At 41.3% G+C, this 11,570-nt stretch overlaps 1 protein-coding gene across 1 annotated transcript; it reads left to right on the top strand.

Annotated features, from left to right (window-relative positions):
* Positions 1-984: 984 nt before the first annotated feature.
* Positions 985-7,284, top strand: LOC119325438 (sodium/hydrogen exchanger 1-like). Its single transcript, XM_037599187.1, has 15 exons — positions 985-1,156; positions 1,517-1,738; positions 1,848-1,966; positions 2,639-2,736; positions 4,086-4,145; positions 4,257-4,303; positions 4,385-4,579; positions 4,766-4,812; positions 4,941-5,007; positions 5,176-5,276; positions 5,383-5,484; positions 5,870-6,008; positions 6,111-6,173; positions 6,312-6,395; positions 6,664-7,284. The coding sequence occupies exons 2-15, from the start codon at positions 1,565-1,567 to the stop codon at positions 7,006-7,008; spliced, it is 1,641 nt and encodes a 546-aa protein (XP_037455084.1). The 5' UTR covers positions 985-1,156; positions 1,517-1,564; the 3' UTR covers positions 7,009-7,284.
* Positions 7,285-11,570: the final 4,286 nt, after the last annotated feature.

Genomic DNA, 11,570 nt, shown 5'->3' with positions numbered 1-11,570 from the left:
CCCACATAGTAACGACAGTTGTCACATTAATCTTGTTGCGTTACAATCTCTAGCTCATGGAATCAGATGCTAATCACCTAATCAAGTCACACGTTAATCACGAGGGAATCGGCCAGCCCCGCGAGGGCAAATGACCGGGCAATCATATGCATGTGTCTAGACAATTTAGAAACATGCAAGAACACAAATGAGGACGCGCGGACATACACACAGTTAGATTAGGCAGGTCTGGTTGGAGATGCTCTTTGTAAAAATATTTGGAAGAAAAAGATTTATTTTTCTATGGAATCAAATAACTCCCGAACATTCGGATTTTGAGCATTTCGTCCCGAACGTTTTTACATGGCAACTTTAGTTCATAGGGAACTTCGTCTTTTTCTTTTTTGTCAGAAAATTGCCATATTTTCCCAATCTCACGCAAACTAAACTTGACATCTATGTTCCGGTTGCCATGCTTAACTCCCGAGCGTTCGGAAGTTATCATTACCGTTTTCTAGAGTACAATATTATTCTTTAGTAAAATCAAGATCATTTTCGTATTTTAGAAAAAATCAAGATCATTTTCCAGCGTAATTCTGTTCAAGCAGACCCGCAAAAAGAAAAGAAAAAACTGTTCAAGCAGAAGTGGAATCATGCCATGTTATTACCAGACAAAAACACCACAGATCGGGGCGTCAAATCCATCCACCCAGGTAGCAACAGCACTGCCCGCAGTAGCAGCAGCGTTGTCCACCCATCCGGACGCGCCACGTCGCCCCCATCATTCGCCCGCGTGTACTCTTCCCACCAATACCACCTCTACCCCCGCGTAATACAGGCGGGTCCGCTATATCCGGCCCCGCGGGTCATCCTCTCGAGTGCGTTTTCGGAGGCAGGTTTCGGCCGTTGGGCGCGGCGCGCGACCGATTTGTTAATTCATTCACTCCCCTCCCGTCTCGCTTTCCTGCCACTCTCATGGCCAGATGGCGATGGGAACGGGAGGGGAGAGGGACTCCACCACCCCCCGCCCCTCTCACGTCTCCGTCCAAACCGCCCACCGGGCCGACGAAGCTCGCCTCGCATCCAGAGTCCAGACTTTTCTCTCCCCTTTCTTTCCCCCACCCCCTCTCCAGATCCCCGCGGACAGACAAGCAGCTGAATCTCTCGTCCGGTCCAGGTGCGTGCCCATCATCAGCCGTTGTTCCTTTTGTCATGCCGCTGGCTCGGCACAGTGTCCTCCTCCATCATGGGTCAATGGATCCTGATCGAATTCGATACCCATGATTCTTGCTTATCTCATCTTCTTGCCAAGTGGGAAGTTGTGTGCGGCTTCAAGCTTCTGTTCCTCTGGTTTCTTAAGCCGCGCGCTGCTTGCTTTCTTGGCGATTCATCAGCCATAATCACTGTGCCGCTCCTCTGGTTTCTTGATTGGTGATTCAGCTGCTCACAGCTTGCTTCCAGTGATCCAGCCTCCCTGTAAGAAGCGAAGGTATCTAGGATCTGCGCAGCTTTGACAATCCTTCGCTGCTGGCCGCAGGCTGCCGGAGGCTGGGGAAGGCCGGGATCCGCCGAGGTGGCGACCGGCATGGCGCTCGATTTGGGAGCCCTCGCTCTCAAGTACACCGGGCTGGCGGTGTCGGACCACGACTCCATCGTCGCCATCAACATCTTCATCGCGCTGCTCTGCGGCTGCATTGTCTTCGGCCACCTGCTCGAGGGGAACCGCTGGGTCAATGAGTCCACCACCGCGCTTGTCCTGGTGAGTCCCCTGCCCCCCGCCGTGCGCTCCAGGTGTTCGTCGTTTTGCCTCAGAGATAGGGAGCAGGGCAACCCTGAGTCTTTCTCCCTGGCTTGCTGCTCGATCGCAGGGGCTCATCACGGGTGGCGTCATTCTGATCTGCACCAAAGGGGTGAATTCGCGCATCCTTATCTTCAGCGAGGATATTTTCTTCATCTACTTGCTCCCGCCCATCATTTTTAACGCCGGGTGAGCTCATTCACTACTTCAACTAGTTATCTTCAGGCATTTGTTTTGTTTTCTGTGCAAGAAAATGTGTTGACGTGCCTTACTTTAGTTTTTTTTAATCTTTTGAACAATGTGCAGTGCACGATAACTAGTCCAGACTATACATCAAAGTTTATATATTAGTATGATTTTCTTCAAATAATGCAGGGAAAATAGTACTAAATGTTTCGATCAGATGAACAATAAGTCAACTATCAACCCACTCCCTTTTGTCCGGAGGTGTTACCCTAACACTCCAGCTAAACCACTAATTTTCTCTCTGCTTCCCTCAAAGTTGCAAATCATTTTTTATTCTCCACATTTATGGTTTATAGTTTAGGTTTCTAGGTTATTGTATAATGGCCCACTGGCCCTTTACAGTTAGAGTGAATCAAGTCGCATTTGTTCAACTGCTCTTGCTAAATGTGGGTATATTCAGTTATTTTGGCTATCTTTCCTTATATCACAAGGACTTGGTATTTTTTTTTTGTGTGTGTTTCATAGATCTATGAAGCTGCATAGATATCTCAGTACTTGCTCAAAAGTTTCACTCCAGGGTCACAGTATTAGTCTGCAGTTATGTAACTTATGTTTCATAAGATTGAAGTCTTTAGCTCTGACTGTATGATTGTGAATATTTACACAAACTATCAGGTTTCAAGTAAAGAAAAAGCAATTCTTCCGCAACTTTGCGACAATTATTTTGTTTGGTGCTGCTGGAACATTGATATCCTTTGTAATAATCACGTTCGGTAAGTTACTAAATCATTAATTTAATTTTGCCTGTTAATTTTTGTTTCACGTTTGTACTTTTGTTAACGCAGTTCAGCATTACTGGTATGTTTAGTTGGTGTCAGAAGCCAGCTAAACTTTATCTAACAGTAGAAAAAAAAGTGGGAGGTGGTTCTAGAAGAGTCCATCTTTCTGGTTGATTCTGTATTGCAGCTTCTGGTATCATACTCAATACACAGCATAATGGGGCTTAAGCTAAAAGCAGAGAGTAATGTTTTGGATCACAAATTTTTACGTCAAATGAATGAGTGCAGAAGGATGGGGGTATTGATGAAGATGTGAACCATCGAATCAAAACCGGATGGATGAAGTGGAGCCAAGCTTCTGGCATTCTCTGTGACAAGAGAGTGCCACAAAAGCTAAAAGGCAAGTTTTACAGGACGGCGGTTCGACCCGCAATGTTATATGGCGCTGAGTGTTGGCCGACTAAAAGGCGACATGTTCAACAGTTAGGTGTGGCGGAGATGCGCATGTTGAGATGGATGTGTGGCCACACGAGGAAGGATCGAGTCCGGAATGATGATATACGAGATGGGGTAGCACCAATTGAAGAGAAGCTTGTCCAACATCTTCTGAGATGGTTTGGGCATATTCAGCGCAGGCCTCCAGAAGCTACAGTGCATAGCGGACAGCTAAAGCGTGCGGATAATGTCAAGAGAGGTCGGGGTACACCGAATTTGACATGGGAGGAGTCCGTAAAGAGAGATCTGAAGGATTGGAGTATCACCAAAGAACTAGCTATGGGCAGGGGTGCGTGGAAGCTTGCTATCCATGTGCCAGAACCATGAGTTGGTCATGAGATCTTATGGGTTTCACCTCTAGCCTACTCCAACTTGCTTGGGACTAAAGGCGAGTTGTATCTCTTAGAGTTGGCTTGTCTTGGGAGCCGCTGCTAGTATTTCAAGTCCTTGAGTGGTGGATGCATGACCACAATCCACAGATTAAAATTTAAATAGTATTTCAAGTCTTCACAATCTGGGAAAAGCTGACATGGTATTGAACTCGAGTCAGAATACAAGGCACTTCTGTAATCTCAAACGGGCTGAGATCTGAACGCCGATGCAAATTAAACATAAGGCATATGTTAAACAGACCTGATAATTTGCCATACATTGAATCATTTACCCATCCGGAATTGTTCCTGAAACCTAGTGAAGAATCACAATTTTATGTTCATGAATTTATGGTAGTCATCTTCATACAGGAAATGATCTACAAGCATGGTTTTCTCATACATTGCAATTGCATCACTAAAACTTCAATGACTTGCTCAGGTGCTAATATTCTTTTTTTCTAATGGACATATCAGGTGCTATGGGATTGTTCAGCAAACTTGATGTTGGTCCACTCGAGCTTGGGGACTATCTTGGTTGGATACTTTTTCCTTTACTTACGTACTTGTGTGAAGCTGCTGTTTCGACTTTGGATGCCGCTGGATATCTTCTCTTTCTTTTAGCTGATTTTTAACCCATATGTGCAGCAATTGGGGCTATCTTCTCAGCAACAGATTCTGTTTGCACCTTACAGGTTTTGCATTGAATAATCTGCCATTTTTGTGTTATGAAGTGAGAAAACAGACCATTTAGTTTGTAAATTTGTTGCTTGCAGGTGCTTAACCAGGATGAAGCACCCCTACTCTATAGTCTAGTTTTTGGTGAAGGTGTTGTTAATGATGCTACATCAGTTGTGCTCTTCAATGCAATTCAAAACATTGATATTAATCATTTTGATGTCTTCGTTCTACTACAATTCATCGGAAAATTCCTCTACCTATTCTTCACCAGCACCGTTCTTGGAGTAGCTGTAAGTAATCTTTTACTCATACTGTTGTGACACCACCACTAATAATAGGAATTGCTTTAGGATTTGTGCGATGTAGGTTTTGGGAGACCACAGAAAGAATCATTTCATTCCGCTGAGCATTCTGTCCTGATGATTCATTTGAGCACGCCTTTTGTTGACTGACTATTCGAACTCTTGTTTTGGCAGGCTGGGTTGCTTAGTGCATACATTATTAAGAAACTTTGTTTTGCAAGGTGTGTACAGAGTTCTTTTATGTGTTTTTTTCATTCATTGGAGCAATTTATTTCATTGTACTACTTACACTGTGAATTACTTTAGAGACTTGAAAACTATTGTGACACGCTTGTGGTGTTATGCGCAGACACTCAACTGACAGAGAAGTTGCTATCATGATACTCATGGCATACCTTTCGTATATGCTGTCAATGGTGGGTGACGATAATATAATAAGTTCAAATTAAACAACTCTTTTAATTTAAAATGTTTGGGAATAAACCAGTTATCATTTGATATTGGTACTATATTTATCTATGTCCGTTTGTTTGCTGCCTTAGTTCCTCTTTTTAGCAGCTTACAGATCCTTTGTTGTATTTCAGCTGCTGGATCTGAGTGGCATTCTAACCGTGTTCTTCTGTGGAATAGTAATGTCACATTACACTTGGCATAATGTCACAGAAAGCTCAAGGGTTACTACGAAGTATGTATTGAGCTGCTAACTAGCTTTTGCTTGCAGCCATTGTGACACCTTTGTCCATTTGTAAAAAGTATACCACCTTGCTGACATTCTTTAATTCATTTTGCAGGCATACTTTTGCAACTTTATCATTCATTGCTGAGATTTTTCTTTTTCTCTATGTCGGGATGGATGCATTGGACATTGATAAATGGAAATTAGCTAGTAGCAGGTACCTTTTGCTGTCCTTAATAATTATCTGATTTTAAGAACTGTAAATAGTAATCTGCAGGTTTACATGGTTACACCAGATATCTGGAGCACTTATGCATCATCCAGCAGTTAGTTTTGCTTCCATTCAGACCGATGGGTCTGGCAGTGCAGAACTAATGTATTCTGGTGGACTTACATCTGTTAGCGATGATGAAACTTGATGTTGTTTTTTATTTGGAAAATTCTGCAAAGAAACAGCTCCTTAATGCTTCTATTTGTTGTTACTCGGCAACGTGTGGACGCTGCTGAGTATGAGGCCACAACATCAGCTGCCTTGGATGTCTTGCCTATACTTTTTTGTAACTCTTTCCCAAACTAATTTAAGCTTTGTTTCCTTAATGCAGTCCTAAGAAACCAATTGCTTTAAGTGCTGTTATATTGGGTTTGGTTATGGTTGGAAGAGCAGCATTCGTATTCCCTTTATCTTTTCTATCCAACTTAAGTAAAAAAGAGTCACATCCAAAGATTTCCTTCAACCAACAGGTTAGTATTTATAATTTTTTTACTGATTTATTGATCTATTTTTGTGCTTCTGTCATTCTGCTCCTTCATAGAGGGAGCTAACTTGCTGGTGTTTTTCTCTAGGTAATCATATGGTGGGCAGGTCTCATGAGAGGAGCAGTTTCAATTGCACTTGCTTATAACAAGGTGATGTTTGACAGTAACAATATGAACTGAACAGTTATCTCTAATGAATTGATTTGGAACTAGTACATGATGTATTGGTAAGCCAGCCTTGATATATAGAGGTTCTGATATAGAACACTCTCTTGTAAATCTTTGCAGTTTACAACATCTGGCCATACTGCCGTGCGAGTTAATGCTGTCATGATCACCAGCACAATCATTGTTGTTCTGTTCAGCACAATGGTAAGACTACTATACCTTGCTGCGTTCATCATTATTCAATGGCTATCTTATGGCTAGCATGGATTTTTATTAGTTATTTGTGAACAAAATACACACTAAAGTTTATGTTCTGCTTTCTTCAGACATCATAATGCTGCTTGTTTCCTTATATAGAAACTTATAAATTGGTTGAGATGTCAACCGCTAATACAGCTGTCATATAAAGACTATTTTGCTTCCCCCATAGAAAAGGGAAATGACTTTCCTTTTGATTATATATTTGATCCAGGTTTTCGGCTTGCTGACTAAGCCTCTGATTAATCTCCTCGTCCCACCAAGACCTGGCACCGCAGCTGATATCTCAAGCCAGTCATTCCTAGACCCACTTACGGCGAGCTTGTTGGGGTCGGACTTCGATGTAGGCCAGCTTACCCCCCAAACAAACCTCCAGTACCTTCTCACCATGCCAACTCGCTCTGTTCATCGTGTATGGCGCAAGTTCGATGATAAGTTCATGCGCCCAATGTTTGGGGGAAGAGGCTTCGTCCCATTTGTGCCTGGTTCACCCATAGAGAGGAGCGTCCATGGTCCTGGCTTGTTGGGCACTGTGACGGAGGCAGAAAACCATAGTTAAGTTTAAGCCCAGAAGGTGCAACTGTATTTCTTGTAAATGCTCAGATATCACTCAGTTTTGCTCTTGGGATTCTTTTGGTGTATTGTCACTATTTGTTGGTGTATATTGTGCAGATAGTTTCTACATAACCATGTAAGCTGTGTAGATTTTTGGGAGCCAGTCAAGATGTACAATTAATCTGTAAATTTCGTTCTTGTTCAGACAGAACAATCAGATGCTGGATATTAGCATTCATGTATAAAAGGAACTCAGGTGGAAACTATTAGATTTTTACTGGATACTGGGTACAGATTACACTAGTAATTGGGGAATAGAAGGAGCTTAGACTCGGAAGAGCAAGAAATCGAGGTTAGGCAGGAAGAGAGAATCAGAGGGAAAGATGCCCTCATCTGAAAGTTCGTGATCAATTATATTTTTTGGGGGAAATTTTCAATGTTGATTTGGCGAGTGAACACAAATTGTTTTTGATTTGGACCTGATAGGTTACCCGTGGAAATTGAGAGAGGATGTACAACCTCATCAGTAGCCTGAGGCCTATGTCTCCAGGATACTGCTCGATTTCAGCTTTATGGACCTGCTCACCCCAAGAGAAGCCTACTCCTATGTGGAACATCGGCAAGGCCGTGCGCCCGTGCCCTAAAACCGGGTTAGGATCCTCTGCAGTACTGGATGGTGCTGTACAGTCACTGCCATGTGGGTCCTGGCCCCACATGTCATTGACACTACAACACCATATAGTACTGCAGAGGATCTCAACCCCCTAAAACCACCGCCCGGCTACCACCAAACCCACCGGTTCATGGTCGTTGCATCTAGGATCTAGACTGGTCGATCTATATACCAACACTAATCTTACCCAAGCACTTTGTTCTGGAGTGAATTGCAGAAAACCATCACATTTACGCTTAGGTTTGCAGAAAACACTATTTTCCGAATTTCTATCGGGAACCATTGATTTTTTGTCTAATCTTTTGCAAAAAACACTGATCAGTCGCTTGGGGCATTTTAACCTTGATTATGACATGTGGGTGTTAGAAATATAAACTTTAGACATAACATGAATAGGATCTCGAGCCTAGTATTAGATCACCTCAAACAAATCAACAGAGAGGAGTTCGTGAGATTTCTTACGAGTACAGAGGGAAACTTGCTGTCTGCTTGGTGCGCCCCTTCTGTAGCCCATGGCTCCACGTCTCCAGCAACGAGGAGATGGCCGGGAAGAGAGTCAGCAGATGGGTGATGCAGTAGCTGCGTAGGTGTAGGACGTACAGGGTGCCGCCAGCACTGCCCTGGATGTGGCCGGCGGTGGTAGACGGTCTTCGTCTCCATTAGCACCTCATTAGGATCGGTAGTTAGCGAGAGACTTGGCCTTACCGTGCAGATCGTTAGATCGCAAGGGAAGGGTCCTTCTTCCTTATATATCTTAGGTGCTAAGGAGGCGGGACCGAGACCAAAATAGTTGGTTTGGTGCCCCCGATCAGGGCACATACGTGGGAGTTGAGCTCCCCCCTTTTTCTCTCGGTTTGTTTTGACCGAGATCAATTCCAACATTCTCCCCCTTGATCGTAAGGTTAACAAACATCATAATCCCACTCTTAATAGAAAGAATATACCAAAGTAAGGTGTTCCAATGGGCAATGTAGTGCCATTGAACCTCAATACTTATAGTGCACCATTCTATCTCGAAATGGATAGCATATTACTTTATGGGAGTTGGTTTATTTGATGGTCCTAATTCCAGGATCAAAAGGCTTTCCTAACCCATGCCAGCAACATCAACATAGACAGGTAAATGGTAAGCCTTAGTAAGCGGAACCGTAAAAACTTTATTAATCAAACATCATAGGTTTGATCCTGGACTCTATCTTTCACAACGGAGACATAATGTCAATGGTTTTGGCAATACCAATTGACTTGTTGTTACTCGCATAGAGATTTGCATGTTCATAATCGCAATAAGTGGTTTAATGGTGTTGTCTACCACTTTCACTTCGGGAATAATATTCTTTCGACATACAACCTGCTTGCTAGCCTCTTAACATGCCACAAATAATTTGCATCATTGAAGATGCCATGATTGTCCTTTAGGAGCTTTTCCACGATAAACTCCTCGTGCGAGGGTGCAAATATAACATGACATGGAATTCTTAATATCCACACACCTCGCCAAAACAGTGTCTGACTAACCCACATTTATGAGGTTATCAAATCCATTATAAGTGAGCATGTAATAGTCATCGCCTTGCATATACTACAAGCTTGATAACGGCTTTCCAGTGGTCCAATTCTGGATTAAACACAATTTGCCAAGTATCCCGGTCATAAATAAGAGGGCACATTCATAGTTTAATACATATATTGCTTTTGACAACCGAAGCATAAGGAACTAACATTATCTGATCAGTTCATAATGGTTCCTTGGACACTAAGATATCCATTTTTATCGCCCTTCACATTAGTAGCAGGTGAGACAAAGTACTAGTACATAATATTTTTCTTTCATACTCTATCAAAGTATGTCATCATAATAAAACTTATACTCCTTTTGGACCTATATCTTGGCGAAACTCAATACAAGCATAGAATCAGGCATCACCAAGATCCTTTATGTCATAAATTGAAGATAGAAATTATTTGGCTCATCAAAATATTCCATCTCCACAACGTAGTGATCTTACTCCCCCTCGTCTTATAGTATGAGTGTCCAAAACTTGTATTATCTCATAATTGTATTTATTTAGATAACATGCCTTATGTCAACCCATGAAAAAACCTTACTGTTGAGTCGTACATACATTCTCAATTAAGTCAACACAAGAGCATGCCATAGTAATAACACAAGCGTCACTCTCAATGAGGAAATTCTTTTGAGTTCTATTCATCAATAGAGCTCATAATCTTCATCCAATATGGCAACAAGCCACTAAGATGATCATTCACACACATTATCAATGAACGGGGAATTGTTGAGTCTCAACACCGAGTGCTGCATTAGGATTTTTCTTCTTGTCAATCTACCCTGATGCATATGAACAAAGATAATGGAGTTATCCTTAAGATTAATGTTCATAGGCTCCAGATTCCCTGATGATCACTTTATTTAGAAGATGGAAAATATATCCAAAATCTTGATAACAATCGTCTCAGTTCTAAACCACAACATCGTTGGGCTGAAGATGGAAAAGAACTTAATGAACTGTGACACATGATTATAAATGACGTTGGTCAGAAATATAACCACAAACCACGTATTATGTCAATATCATAATAGTCATTAGACTAGCAAACTTGCCACTTTAGCATCAATGCGTGTTTCATATATTATTCATAAGGGGTAAGTACACAACCATAATAGAAGGAGTCAGGACATTAGTGTCATTTTCTAAATAAGAGTCGTTGCATCTTAATCAGAAAATTAACATTAGCGTGTGTTTCATACATTTTTCTAAATAAGACTTGTTGCATCTTAATTAGAGAATTAACATTAGTGTGTGATTTTCATTCATTCTCCAACCAAGACTTCTCGTTGGTTTCATCTTAATTAGAGAATTGAGATGCATATTATCTAGGTAGGAGAGGTGAAAGTGATATCTCATATTAAATGAGACTTCCATTCTCCCCCTCGAAATGTGGTCTAAAACCACAATTTTGATGAGGTCTCATTAATTACACTTCTCTTACATCTTCAATTGTAACTTAGCATATAATCTTTACAAAAGATTCATTCAGTGAAAACATAACTTGTCTCGCCTCAGGGCATGACTAACATTACATAATTGGAGTTTACTTAATAACATAAAAATCATGGCATATGTCTGAGGGACAAAAAACAAATTTCTCCAATAACCAGTAGCATGAACAATCATCAATGGAATTAAGCACCTCCAAAACTTAGTGGAATAAATCCAATAGTTTCGACTTTAAACTCCATTGCATTAGTAATGTGCATGATGTCACATGCATCTTGAGACCTCTCCCAATGTATGCCTTAACATCATGATTAACATCCTTCAACCTTAGTGACAGAAAACATTGGGAGATTCCTTACATGAGTCAATGATCTCCACTCTCCAGGTGGGAAGGTTACTTTCATAAGGTTTGTTTATGCCAAAAAGGAAGTTTGGCATCATTAGTAATGTTCGTTGCTATATGAGACATGTGGGGTAACTACCACCGGGTGGTAGGATGGATTACAAATGTTTCCTACAAGCAGTGGTAGTTACCACCACTTGCGTTTTGTATGTTGTATGTAGTATCTATCAAAACCAAGAGTATGTACGTGTAGTATGTAGTATATAACAATGATTAGATAGTATATATACTAATTTTTAGGTAGTATGTATCATTTTTTGAGTATGCTCATTTTTACGTACAAATATGTACGTATTTTACAAATATAACAAAAACTATGGGCTCATATGCAATTTTTTCATGTAACTTGCTTTGAAATATCTTAGATATAGTATATGAACATATTTAAAATAATAAAATAGTATATATAGTACCACATGGTAGTATATGAGACATGTGGGGTTACTACCACCGGGTGGTAGGATGAATTT

Source organism: Triticum dicoccoides, chromosome 1B (genome assembly GCF_002162155.2).
Source record: "Triticum dicoccoides isolate Atlit2015 ecotype Zavitan chromosome 1B, WEW_v2.0, whole genome shotgun sequence".
Taxonomy (NCBI): Eukaryota; Viridiplantae; Streptophyta; class Magnoliopsida; order Poales; family Poaceae; genus Triticum; species Triticum dicoccoides.
This window is presented reverse-complemented; position numbering and strand designations above follow the sequence as displayed.

Bases quoted from the DNA above. Each gene is read 5' to 3' on its own strand.
- LOC119325438 (XM_037599187.1), top strand. From the start codon at position 1,565: ATGGCGCTCGATTTGGGAGCCCTCGCTCTCAAGTACACCGGGCTGGCG. The intron at 5,277-5,382 runs GTATGTATTGAG...TTCATTTTGCAG, and splicing joins AGCTCAAGGGTTACTACGAA to GCATACTTTTGCAACTTTAT. The intron at 6,396-6,663 runs GTAAGACTACTA...TATTTGATCCAG, and splicing joins TTGTTCTGTTCAGCACAATG to GTTTTCGGCTTGCTGACTAA.